Here is a 14463-nt window from a genome sequence, read left to right as displayed (position 1 = left end):
CGTGCCCCCATATCTGACTGAGAGTAATACAAATGTGAACTTTTACCACGTTGTCTATCATTTCTATATTTATATTTATTTACACCCTAGTCGCAAGGGCTCAGCTCCGTGACAACTTAAAAAGAGATGTTACAAATATAGCCACAACAAATTCGTCAACCTTCTAAAAGGGAACATATTGCAGAAATAGAAAAAGGAGCATGACATTGGATAAATAATCCAGTAAAGTATCTCGAGCAACAATCCACGCCGCTAGGGTACAATAACATGCATTCAACCAAGTGATTGAACTTCGTACGACCAGACAAGGTTTATAGGCGCTTTTCTAAACCGGAATCCTCACCCGGTTGTCTGATTTAAATTTAGGGGCATACAGAGGTTGTATTTCATGTAATTGAAAATTGAAAAAAAACTTTTGTTGAATTTGAATATGTAATAAAGTTTGTAAAAAATAATTAGTGGATGGGTAATTTTGTGTAAAATACATTGGTTCAATGAAGAAATGAATTTGCAACACATGCCCCCACCCCGCCCCCACCCCCACAATGTTTGCTATTTTGTAAATCTGTGCCGAAACAAAAAGCAAAATTAGTGATTTTTAAAGATAAGATGTCTAAGATACCAACATTTGGGTATAATGTCAATTCTTTCTTTTTTTCATCTTCATAAGATTTAAATATAATTATATTTCATATATATAAAACCACATAAAAGTATTCTTTGAGTGCTCACTAAGCGCCAGTACAGTTTGGATACAATTTTGCCAACTCAGATATTTTCAATTGACAAACAGACATATGATAAAATCAACTGAGAGTTCAGTTTCAGATATGCACGTGTAATGTTACCCAGTTGAACATATGTGCTCCTATCCACGTGCTTGTCGCCTGTTCTTCCGTAAGTATATATGGCTGTGTAATTAATGCCCCATCAGCAAGTTTGCAGATGTGCTCGATCATATTTTAAACGTCACAAGTCATGCTTCCCAGCTGATCACAAGATATGCTGTTTAGCCTTAGAAGTGAAACCAATATGAGTTATTGTGGTTTAAGCATGATCATTACAGTAATACTGGCATCATAATGGGAGACGCTATGAATGGGATAGTATGTAATGGTAGACTGTTAGCCTTCTCGCGTCTCACGGGCAACTTTGTTTGTTGAGACAGGCAGATAGTCCAAGCCTCCTATACCACTGTCGGAGAGGTTATGTAAATATTGCAATTGTGATTTGGTGGAAGATGACTGTCATTTTTTACAACAATGCAGTTTCTATAAAGATTTACGGTATAATTTATATTGTGCAGCTGAATAAAACAACCGAATTTTTAATGAAATATGCGAAGAAGAGAAATTTATTTACTTAATGAATTCCAACGTTTTGCAAAAATTGCTTGCCGCAACGCTTTTTAAAATGTTTAAGAGACGACAGTCGTCGCTTTGATTACTAAATTACCTTTCTCTCTACCTATCCTTTCTTTTCCTTTCGTTGTTGAATCGAGGAGTTTGTTATTGTTTCCTGTGAGTCTTCTGATTTCGTAGCTAAATTGCACACCTCTCACATTATATATATTATGTATATATTTTGTTTATATTGTGTATAGTGTCTCATAAGCCAATGTCTGGCTGGACGCATTCCATACACCTTTTATCTTATGTGCGTCGATTTTATATTGAACAGGTTGTGCGTGTGGCACTTTAATGAACATTTTACTACTGCTGTATACTCCACAGCGAGATGAGGATGAAATTGAGTGCACACTGATCCACTGACCAGGTTAATTAGGGGCTGAAATACATCCTGGTGACAATATCTATGGATTTCTAGAAGTGACATCGTCGCGTTGTCGCCCTTATAAAACCAAGCAAACAATTAATACACGCTTGACTTATTGAGTTCCGATTCGCTATTCTTTTCATGAGACGTTTCCATACATATGCTAATACCTTTATCAAGCAAGACACAAACTGTCACTTTTTCGTACATTTTAACGCCTTTTAAAAACATTTAAGATGGGATGACATTTTAAAAAAATGTCGCATTATTTCTCAAAATATTACTCAAATCGCGACAATGCCACAGTTGGTCAAAATGTCGCATTATCCCCGATGTCGCGCCTTGGTCAGGTTAGTGACTTCTTTCTTGATTTTGTAACGTCGACAACGCGATTATGTCCTTTCTAGAATAACATTGTAATGTCGTAAAGAGTATCATAAATTGCCGACATTGTTTAGACACAGCATTTTCTCGCGCCACTTTGAACTGGTTATTACAATTATTAAATTTTAGCCATCTGTCCGCTGCTGCTTGGTCCAGACATGAACCACCAAATTACTGTTTCAATGAGTTATCATAATGTTCAACACAATCAAGGAAGCTGAGGTGAGGTGAGGTGATGTGAGGTGAGGTGAGGTGAGGTGAGGTGAGGTGAGGTGAAATGGGGTTTCACGTCGCGTCCATGATTATTGCACTTACATAGCGACGTGCAGGCACGTGTGTGTGTGGCTGCTTGAACTAGTCCTGACTGATGGCGATTAATAGTGCTAGCCCACTGAGATACCATGCCGCAGTTTTAACGTGAATACCCCACTCAGACACAGCATACTGACTCCGAGCCGACCAGTCCTTGTTTTGGCCTCTTAATGCCGAGCGCCAGACAGGGTAACAACAAGTACCATCTTTTAACGTATTTTGGTATGACGCGGCCGGGGATCGAACCCCGGACCTTCCGCTCTCCGGGCGGCGCCCTACCACTAGACCACGGAGGCGGTCCAATCAAGCCGGAAGGACTTTCTTTATATTCACAGAGCGTATGTGAAACAAGCGGAATTATACCATATGGAACCATGTGGATTCTCAAAAGCTCAAAGGATTTGCTTAATGTTTTGCAATCTCAGAAAAAAAACAAGTTTAATGTTGTCAAAACATTTGATTTTTTCAATATTGTACGCCACTATACCTCAGGACTATCAGGCCACTATCGCACACTACACAAACATCCATTCCTTGATCCATGGGGCATTTGTCACTAAACGTAATGATCATAGATATAAAGTACTAGTATTCATTAAGTAAAGCAAATGTCATCTGAGGTTTACTGAGACAATACTATTCGAGATGCTGGATCTATGTGAAATTTTGGGATAGGACATGAGGCAAGACATAGGCATCCCCGTGGGCACCAGTTGTGCTCCCGTTCTTACTGATCTGTTTCTTTGATTGAACGAGGTGGAATATCTACTCATGTTGTCAAGGTCAAAAGAAGGGAATTTGGCCAAAAGGTTTAACTTAAGCTTAATAAAATTTTAAACGTTTGAAGTACAATCGCTTTTTATGAAGATTTTAAAGAGGGTAAAAAGACCCACGTTGTCAAAGTCAAAAGAAGGGAATTTGGCCAAAAGGTTTAACTTAAGCTTAATAAAATTTTAAACGTTTGAGGTACAATCGCTTTTTATGAAGATTTCAAAAAGGGTAAAAAGACCCATGTTGTCAAAGTCAAAAGAAGGGAATTTGGCCAAAAAGTTTAACTTAAGTTTAATTTAAACGTTTGAGGTACAATCGCTTTTTATGAAGATTTTAAAGAGGGTAAAAAGACCCACGTTGTCAAAGTCAAAAGAAGGGAATTTGGCCAAAAGGTTTAACTTAAGCTTAATAAAATTTTAAACGTTTGAGGTACAATCGCTTTTTATGAAAATTTCAAAGAGGGTAAAAAGACCCATGTTGTCAAAGTCAAAAGAAGGGAATTTGGCCAAAAAGTTTAACTTAAGTTTAATTTAAACGTTTGAGGTACAATCGCTTTTTATGAAGATTTTAAAGAGGGTAAAAAGACCCACGTTGTCAAAGTCAAAAGAAGGGAATTTGGCCAAAAGGTTTAACTTAAGCTTAATAAAATTTTAAACGTTTGAGGTACAATCGCTTTTTATGAAAATTTCAAAGAGGGTAAAAAGACCCATGTTGTCAAAGTCAAAAGAAGGGAATTTGGCCAAAAAGTTTAACTTAAGCTTAATTTAAACGCTTGAGGTACAATCGCTTTTTATGAAAATTTCAAAGAGGGCGAAAAGACCCTTGCTCAAATGTACAACGTGCCGCTGAGTTACCAGCGTATGTGTTGAATACAACTGTCTCCTTGAGAAACGCCCAGTGCTTGACATTATTGGTTGTCACTTTGCAATTATGACATTAAGCAATATTTAACTTTTTCAAGGTAGGATACACAGGGCTTTGGCTTTAGATCATTGTATCCCTGTGTGCCGAACCAATGCCAATACTGTACGTACAAGGTTACCTCCCTCCCCTTAAATTCCCAGAGAACAGTAACACTAGAGCATCAACACAACGACAAAATCTGCTTCAAGAATTTATTATGTTAACATAATCAGGGACGTCCGAGTGATTTCCGATAGACATTCACGTTGTCTTCCATGGATCCTGAAAACATATGATTACAAAATGATTCGTCAGTTGAATACATCCAATTCCTGTTCAGTAATCTCACTTTAGTATCACTGAAGTTATTGATACTAATATTAATTATACGTTTAGGTAGTTCTGGTGATTTCGTCAACAGGGATGCAGGGTCATTTATGAGACAGAATCCTACCTTCACTGTGTCGCTTGTTTCTATGCGTCAGTCGCCTTTTTGGAAGATCCCGAGCCGTTCCCTGGAAAATCGATATAACATAACATGAGGTTACAAAACCTATGGGGTTGGTGGTGAGGGGGGGGGGGGGGGGGGGTAGCGGTCGGGTTGCCTAGTGGTTAAAGCGTCGCTTCTCATTCCGAAGACCCGGGTTCGATTCTCGACGTGGGTACAATGTGTGAAGCCCATTTCTGCTAAAAGCGTTGCGGTGCAAAACCAGACTCACACACTCACTCACTCACTCACTCACTCACTCACTCACAAAACCTATGCAGAAGGTAGAGAGCCTGTCAAACAAAACCAAACAAAACAATCAGCATTCTTTGGACGGGGCCGCTCCAATTTATGGTCAAAATATGGCAAAATCAATACATTAATTGTTTGATCAAAGAACTTGGTACACGTGATATATCAAATATAATCACATGTATGGCGAGTATGACAACTGAGGTAGAAATCTTCCCAAACCACGCATCAGTACAATCAAAGTTTGGTTTGACTTTAAAACCTCAAGCCACAGCAGATTTCCATGCGTTTATGACTGATGCTACCGGTAACACCTGGTATCATGCTATAGTCGGAATCATACAATGGACTCTGCAGATCTCTACTGATGTTGGAATATGATTATAATGAGGTATATTTACCTCCTTGACTTCCTTCATCGGCTTCCTCAAACAGATCTCTGGCGCTTATATGCTGCTCATCATTCTCTAATTGGTCAGCATTCTCATCTGCATTATCGATTTCTGAAAAGTATGATTTTCAAATTATGTCAATTTTAACAAAATGTAAATAATGATTTGGTTTTGAAAAAGGGCAAACTGAAGATATTTATTTATCTCATCGATAGCATCCATACTTTGTTACATTTCTCCTTCACGATACATGTGTTTCCGGTAACCTTCACCCTTGTCATGTCATAAAAATATCACAAAATGTTAGACCATTACAATAAATGTACATGCATAAAACAAGTACAAGTGGGCCCTGAGTTCTAATGTTCAGGGTACAATGCGATATGGTAGCTTGGTACGCTAGCGCTATAAACTCGACAGAAGTCCGATCACACACGTCCATGCGTCAAATAAACTTGCATGTGGCGTTAAAACCTCTTTGAACTCACCCAGAGTGTTACATCTGTTTCCATCGTACTACCCAAACCTCACACGTTGCACCTTGACATCTACCTTGATGGACTAGGCTTAAATCATACCTCTCTTCCCATAGTATCGGAACCTTGATCTGACGCCGTAACAGTGAGACAGCTGCCTTGCTGCCCTTAAGATGCAGGATGTAGTTCTTCTCCAACTCATCCTGATCCGGTAGTGTCTGTAGTTATAGCGTCCATCAGCGTGTATCGCCAGCAGGCACACCAACAGAGCCGCAACAAGTATCAGCTTCATCACGTCTAAAGAACAATAACATCTGCTCAATTAACTTGCAATAGTGCTATGCGACAGTGTATGTTGCAACTTTATTTCTGATGATGGTAAGTGGCAACTTGATTGTGGCGTTCACATAATGTTGAGTGAGTGAGTATGGTTTTACGCCGCTTTTAGCAATATTCCAGCAATATCACGGCGGGAGACACCAGAAATGGGCTTCACACATTGTACCCATGTCAGGAATCGAACCCGGGTCTTCGTCGTGACGAGTGAACGCTTGAACCACTAGGCTACCAGACCGCCCACATAATGTTAATATTGGTAGTGACCTTTATGTAGAGTAACTTCCCTTGGTTATTTGGGGTCGAACGCCGCCCCAGCGCTTGACACCTTAGTTAACTTACCGGTACTCCGCTGTGAGGAGCCTGCTACTTTTTTACAAATATTGACAGCCGATTATTCCCGACGCTTCGAAGTTCGCGGAATATCTGGACTGCGGACTGTACCTACATACGTTCTAGACGAGGGGAATTCGAGGCATCTACGACTTGACTTGCGTCTATCTATTTGCCCAGTGCGGACGGGATAGCTATTGGAAAACAAAGACATTTCTACCTGCTTCCAACACTGGCTCCTGGATGCAAGATCGGAGCACCAGCCTCATTCAAAACATTCAAGTGTGCCGAACAGTCGACATTCGGAAATGCACTGTTTGTTTGTTTGTTGTTTAACGCCACACTCACCAATATTCCAGCTACATGACGGCGGACTGTAAGTAATCGAGTCGGGGCCAAACAATCCACTGATTGACAAAATGAACATCGATCCACGCAATTGGGATCGATGACATGCATCAAACCAAGTCAGCGAGCCTGACCACCCGATCCCGTTAGTCGCCTCTTACGACAAGCAAAGTCACCTTTTACGGCAAGCATGGGTTGCTGAAGACCTATTCCATCCCGGATCTTCACGGGCCGGAATGCACTGATTGTAATTAGGATCTGATATATTCACATTACTGCTGCCACATTATTGACACCTTGTGAGATTGTAAACCTAATCCGATGTATTTTAAAATAACTTTTGATTGTTCATTGATATTGTGCGGTTATTTGATGATTTCACAATTTAGTGCTGTACGTTCCGGTTTCTGTATTAACCTCCGTGTTTCAAAAAATGGAAATCGTAACACTTTGTGTGTCTGTTTGTTGATTTGCCTGCCTGTCCAACTGATTAAGAGATAAGCATCGTGTCTTAAGATTTGTGTCAAGGAAGAGTACCATGATGCCCGCTGATTTCAGTTGGAACCGATGGCAACCCCGTCCATCGAGAGCTCAATAACAATCGCAAATGTTTTCCAATATTTTAAAATACAAAACTGATCGGTATCATTCAACATCACTCTATTTCTTAGCGTTCTCAAGGCTTGACATAAGAGGTGACTAACAGGATCGGGTGGGCAGGCTCTCTGTTTTTATTGATGCATGTCATCGTTTCCTAATTGCGTTGATCGATTTGCATGATGTCAATAACTTGATTATCTGGTCCAGGTTCGATTAAGTACAAACCGCCGCCGTATAGCTGGAGTATTGCTGTTTGCGGCGTTAAACAACAAAGAAATAAATCACTGTCAGACAGACATGTCGACATTCTAGAATAATGTCGTTATATGCATCAAAGACAACACCCTTGACAGCAGAATACTGCGATAAAATGGAGTGTTAAAAAAATTACATATCATGTCGGCACGCCGAAACCAAAATTTCTAAAATTTGGAACACATTATAAGAGTATATACATAAGTATTCAGCCGCAGTAGAATGTCTAGTCGTGGGTTTAAGTATCCTACCAGGGCCGACTGACGCAACCCTACCAGTCATGGCGTTGGGTGCTTTAGTTGATGATATTGTATTCCACATTGAAAACATTGTCTAGTAAATCTTCCATTCATTTCTTCCGTCCGTCCGATAAATGTACCATGTTCTACATCAGTAAACACACAGTCCATCAATACCTAGTGATACACAACTTACAAACAATGTTATAATGCATATTGGCATTTTTTCCCCATAAGAACGCCTCCGTGGCCTAGTGGTAGAGCGCCCGCCCGGAGAGCGGAAGGTCGGGGTTTCGATTCCCGACCGCGTCATAGTATTACCAAAAGCCGCTAAAAGATGGTACTTGTTGTTACACTGTCTGGCGCTCGGCATTAAATCGGCTCGGAGTCACTATAGTTTGTCTGTGTGGGGTATTCATGTTAAACTGCGGCATGGTATCTCAGTGCGCTAGAACTATAAATCGGCATCAGTCCGGACTAGTACAAGCACACACACGCGTGCAGGTATGCACGTAGCTATGTAAGTGCAATAATCTTGGACGCGACGTTAATCCCCTTTTCACCTCACCTCATTCCCTATAGTTCTACTTCGAGCAGTTGGTGTCATGGTCAATACGGTCAACGAATGCGACGCTAAGAAGAGCTCATACACGGGTGTCATGGCTGCAACTGACCACGTGTTCGGCCAATATTTAAAGAGCGCCACACGACTCTTGCTCAGAAGTTGTTTTATCAAGGTTATAACATTCATGCTGAGTGAGTATGGTTTTATGCCGATTTTAGCAATGTTCCAGCAATATCACGGCGGAGGACAGCAGAAATGGACTTCACACATTGTGCCCATGTTGGGAATCGAATCGGGGCCTTTTGCATGACGAGCGAACGCTTTAACCACTGGGCTACCCACATTTCCAAAATTGAAGCGATCAGTGACCAAAATGGTGTCCGATGCCCTATTTCGACTTGTACCATATATTCACGTGGTTTTCTTGGTGAACATATGACTTGGTTTTGCATGTGTTTGTGCCATCGTCGGGGCAAGAAACGCTCACCTTTTCGCGAACACCTGGTTTCATCACTGTTGGATTGTTATTATTAAACACATGCTCATGACGAATGAATTTTTTATCTACTAAGCTGACCAACTGTTTTTTCGAGTAATATTATATAGCTAGGAAACGTTTGTGGTTAAATTATAATAAATTAACCATTGTCATTTCAAAGATTCCAGCATTAAATATTTCTGAACATATAGATCAAATGATATGAATTCCAAAGTTCAAACCTTCCTCAGAAAGAAACTAGACCTTTGGCTGAAATATCTAAGACATTCATATTCGGTACACTCATTGCGCTTATGATATTGAGGTAAGATGTTTAGAAACAGCGGCATGGAAGTTTGGGATATTCTTCTTACACACCCTCAAACATGTTTTGTTTCTTTGTCACGCCGCACTCGGCAATATTCAAAGAATATGACGGCGGTTTTTGAATAATCGAGTCTTGACCATTCAATCCAGTAATTGAAATTATGAGCATCGATCTACACATGTGGTACACGATGACATGTATGAACCAAGTCAGCGAGCGCGACCACCCGATCCCGTTAGACCAATTCTAACCAGGATCTTCAAGAGGGTCCTAAAGCATGGTTTTCTCAGAGACAGACCTAAGAAGGTCTCGTGATATGAAATGTTGGAACACCGATGCAATGGTTATTTACTATTTCCCAATCATGAAACCAATCAATTTAAATTAAATGAGATGGCGAGAGTTCAAATCCAATTTGTGTCAATTGGTGTTTTTTTTCAGGTATGATGTGTGTGTGTGTGTGTGTTTGTTTGATTATTTGTTGTTTAATGCCGCACTCAGCAACATTCCGGCTATATGAGAGCGATCTGTAAATAATCGAGTCTGGACCGTACAATCCCCTGATTGACATCATGGGCATCGATCCACGCAATTGGGATACGATGACAAGCAACAAACCAAGTCAGCGAGCCTGACCACCCGATCCCGTTAGTCGCCTTTCACGAGAAGCATAGTCGCCTTTTACGGCAAGCATAGGTTGCTGAAGACCTATTCTACCCCGGATCTTCACGGGTCGGTATGATGTGAGATTTGTGCATGCTCAAAAGTTCCAATGACTTTTTCCATTACACTGTCAGAGTGAGGCAAGCAAAGAAAGTGTTATCCCAAATATAAAAATTGTTACATTTGATCACTTTCTAAATGGCATTGTGTGGTCATAGCTTTCGGCCATGGGAGCCGTGCCAATTTACACATGTCTTAGGGGTACTCAAAGTACGAGGCTAGACTGCCTGTTGTTTGGTGAAAGCCTCCCTGGCTGAGTGGGTTAGATCGCTAACTTTATGTGCTGACGATTAGGTACCCCATCTTATAATTAGGTGCCTATAAATGTCAGTGAAGGAGGGAGTTTACCACGTTTTACCTACATTCCATACACGCTTGGTACTACAGTAAAGTACGGTTATAACGAACTCAAAGGGACTACTAATTTTAGTTCGTTATAACCGTAGTTCGTTATAAGCATATATACAGCATAACTACAGCAAATAGTCGGGACCAAAAAAGTAAGTTCGTTATATCCGTCAGTTCGTTATAAGCGTGTTCGTTATAACCGTAGTTTACTGTATGTTTAACGTTAACCTTTTTAACAAATAGTCTACCCCACAGCTTTTAGATGTCTATAAGCTAGTACTGCCAAAGAACCGGATATAACAGATCTAGAGGCGCACATCTCCATGTATATGACGAAAAATAATACTTACATCGTAGTTGTACGTATCTTCTTGCAGTGATAGTTTATGCATATCTTGGCCGCCTTATATAGACACATAGTGTCATCAAAACATGTCGCATATTGGCACCAACTAATAAAAAAATTACCATGACTTTCACACCAAATACCTGTCCGTCGTTTTGAAACTGTGAAATCATGGGGCTTTTTTTCATAAGGTGTAGTTGCTTGCCGAGGAACATGGTGTCGATTCCCAGATCATGTATCATACCATGCTTCGAAGTGTCATTTTGTAATTAAACTGGGCGTACAACATGCCAGAAAACAATTTGTGGGTAATAGACCATTCATCAATATTTTAACACAGCGAAACTATTGGTAAACAGGATCTGTCAGTTTCACTTAATAATGTCACACATTCAGTTGTTGAACAACAGAAGAAAAAAAACATAGATTCAGTGTTCATGTGTAACGCGGGCAATAGATATTGACAGGAAACGTTTGACAAATATATAACTTGGCACGTCAGTAATAAAATTCAAATCAGAAGTTTATATATTGTCAATGTATTTTTACGTTAAATTAAATAAAAGCGACAAAGCCATTTTCTTAATCATAAGAAATATACATTGTCCATTGTACGATTCCGACTCTATCGTGATCATATGTTTCTGAAGCGCTATCAAATTGTGATGATACCAGTTGTTCGCAAAAGGTGACCGTATCCTGACCCACCAGTGGCACTCGTCACAAACACAAGCAAAGGCAAGTCAAGTGTTAGTTAACCTGAACAAAAACATGGGAATATAATGTTAATATCAAAACAGTGATTTGCGGCGAGTCTTTCACTTCTAGTTCAAATGGATAACTCCGTGGGAGGGAATTGACTATTTGACCACTGTCGCCTGAAGCTTCAGATAAACAACTTGGTCATATAGCCTTGTTTTGATCTTTGCAGTCAGAGCAGAAATACATAAATACCTTAAGAAACCAATCATTGAGGATTGGTGCCCATGGGGATGCCTAAATGGCATATCCCCAAATTTAATATCTATGGGGAACTCCAGGATTTCACATTTTGTTTTCTAAGTAACAATTTCCTTTCAATATTTCAAGATAGAGATGTGATCGTGCAATCGACAATCTTATGAGTATGGAATATGGAAAGGGTTTTGTCGCTATTATTTACATTTAAGGTCACCACGTTTAATGACAAATGCCCCATGGATCATGAAATTACATTTTCCCATGTTTTTTGTTCCTTCGTTTCTTTGTTTCTTTGTTGTTTAACGCCGCACTCAGCTATAATCCAGCTATATGACGGCGGTCTGTAAATAATCGAGTCTGGACCAGACAATCTGACACCATGAGCATCGATCCACGCAATTGGGATACCATGACATGCATCAACCAAGCCGACGAGCCTGACCTTCCGATCTCTTTAGTCGCCTTTTACGACAAGCAAAGTCGCTTTTTACGGCCTATTCTAACAAAGATCTTCACAGGTGTTTTTCTCCATTAAGTACGTCGTGTGGGATGGTGGTGTACAGGGTTAAAAACTCAAATGTTTTGACATAATTAAATCTGTTTCTTTTCAGAGATTGTAAAAATGCACGCACATCCTTTGAGTGTTTGAGAATATATTTTAAAAAAAAACTTTCTTACAATTTACTTTCTTATAATCAGTATCAAAGCTCTGTTAATTACAACCCGCTGATACAGTACACGTAATGCTCTGGGCCAACACACTAAATTGAAAAAAATATATTTCCAAAATACCTTTTTATTCTCGATAGCCTACCTTAAGAGAAAGTATCCATGAAAATTAAAGTATGTAACATTGTATTCATGTGCATATGGGGGGGAGGGGGGAGCATGGGGGGCCCAGTCGTCTAAGACGCCGCGATTCGCTGTGCAGAGTTGCGTCCCTTGTGCACGCCAGAATCCAGGTTCGCCCCGATTATGTTTCTAGGTTTGTCAGCACCATACCCGTGCTCGTGGGTGTCACCGAAGTGGTAAACGTCTGAGACCTGCATCACTTCGGGCTTTCCTCCCACATTAAACTGACACGCTGTGACATAAATGGAATAATTTTAAAAGGTGCGTTAAACCCATCTCACTCACTCACTCACTCACTCACTCACTCACTCACTCACTCAATCACTCAATCACTCACTCAATCACTCACTCAATCACTCACTCACTCATGTGAAAGAAACAAATTGAACCGGAGGATACCCTAATCTATCGTTGACTATTATTTAACACAGCTTCGTTGAATGAGATTACTATAAAAAGTACTTTATTGTATTGAAAAAGAACAGAACAATAGATGCCAGGTTGAAAGTGTTAAACTGCGCTTTGCCAATGTAAACACATGTTGCCAACCCACCTACAGCTCGTATATCCGTGAGTATCACTGTACACTGAATACATCAATAGTTTGCAGCTGCGCTCGCTCACAAATAAACTGTATGTCCATCAAATACCGAGCCGCGACAACGAATTTACTTACCTTATCTCACTGTTGATGGAATACATATTTTCATACCCTGATTCCATTTTTCCGAAATACGAATACTAATAGTGTGATTATTATTAATAATACAAATATGAGTGTGGTTTACGCTATCTGTGGATTCAAAAAAGGCCTATTTAGATTACAGTGACTATATTTTATCAAAGTGGCTATTGTAAGTTGCATTGAAATAATAATAATAATAATAATCTACTTTTTGAATCTTAGATATGATCAAAAAGGGGATTTAGTGTTACATTTTCATAACGTGACGTTGGAAACTCAAATTAACATTCATACTCCTATCAGTCGAGCGATTCAATTAATGTTCTTTTACGAGGCAGTCATCACTGCTCCAGTTATATCTATCAGGGCGGTGTGAAAATGATATAACAGAGAGCTTGACCATCCGATCCCAATTTCAGTCGCCTTACGATTGGGTGCCAGGGACCTATTCTGACCCTGAATACCCGTGAAGATCCGGGGTAGAATAGGTCTTCAGCAACCCATGCTTGCCGTGAAAGCCGACTATGCTTGTCGTAAGAGGCGACAAACGGGATCGGGTGGTCAGGCTCGTTGACTTGGTTGATGCATGTCATAGATCCTAATTGCGTGGACTGATGTACTTGATGTCAATCACTAGATTGTCTGGTACAGACTCGATTATTTACAGACCGCCGTCATATAGCTGGAATATTGCTGAGTGCGGCGTTAAACAACAAACAAACAAATAAACAACAGTTTTTGAACTGACAGGACAAAAGAGGACAAGACAGGACACGGGTGTCGAAGCCAAAATCCAGTGATCGTGGGTTAGAATCCTAGATTCGCCCATATTACGATTCTCACTCAGCGCTATACTAAAGCTAATGGGTTTCAACAAAGTGACACACATTTGCATCACTTTAAGTTGACAGACCATCTGACACAATGCTTGAAAGCTTCGTTTAAGCAAACTACTCACAGAGATCACCTACAGTGCAATTGGTTGGTACACAGGATTGACATCACAGATAAAACGTCAGTCAACAAATGTTTCAAGGAGGCCCATATAATGTGGGGTTCCTTTTGTCAGGTAATTGTCGTTGGGTTCTCTGTGTTGTTCAACACCGCATACAGCAATATTCAAGTTTTATGACGGTAATGTTGATCACCAGCATAAGCTGTCAAAGAATTACGGGGGTAAATCGACACGTGTGACCTCACATCGAAAATAGTTTCGAATCGAATTTCTGGTGTTTTGCACATAACTGAAATACTGTTCAAAGCGGCGTTAAACCCATCTACCTCCCTCACCTTGAAGGCACATCATGCCTCATA

The 14463-nt window shown here is 40.2% G+C and overlaps 1 protein-coding gene across 1 annotated transcript; it reads right to left on the bottom strand.

Annotated features, from left to right (window-relative positions):
- Window positions 1–4344: 4344 nt before the first annotated feature.
- On the bottom strand, window positions 4345–10721 carry LOC124145265. Its single transcript, XM_046515023.2, has 5 exons — window positions 10657–10721; window positions 5856–6050; window positions 5287–5388; window positions 4601–4661; window positions 4345–4428 (listed from the first exon to the last, which is right to left on the bottom strand). The coding sequence occupies exons 2-4, from the start codon at window positions 6043–6045 to the stop codon at window positions 4621–4623; spliced, it is 333 nt and encodes a 110-aa protein (XP_046370979.2). The 5' UTR covers window positions 6046–6050; window positions 10657–10721; the 3' UTR covers window positions 4345–4428; window positions 4601–4620.
- Window positions 10722–14463: the final 3742 nt, after the last annotated feature.

Source organism: Haliotis rufescens, unplaced genomic scaffold (genome assembly GCF_023055435.1).
Source record: "Haliotis rufescens isolate VD_foot unplaced genomic scaffold, xgHalRufe1.0.p SCAF_144, whole genome shotgun sequence".
Lineage (NCBI taxonomy): Eukaryota > Metazoa > Mollusca > Gastropoda > Lepetellida > Haliotidae > Haliotis > Haliotis rufescens.
The sequence above is the reverse complement of the archived record's forward strand: the minus strand, read 5'-3'. Positions and strand labels throughout refer to the sequence as shown.

Excerpts from the sequence above, each read along its gene's own strand:
- LOC124145265 (XM_046515023.2), bottom strand. The coding sequence starts at position 6,045 with ATGAAGCTGATACTTGTTGCGGCTCTGTTGGTGTGCCTGCTGGCGATA. Across the intron at positions 5,389-5,855 it reads CCGATACTATGGGAAGAGAG|AAATCGATAATGCAGATGAG; the intron begins GTATGATTTAAG and ends CATACTTTTCAG. Across the intron at positions 4,662-5,286 it reads CGATGAAGGAAGTCAAGGAG|GGAACGGCTCGGGATCTTCC; the intron begins GTAAATATACCT and ends TCGATTTTCCAG.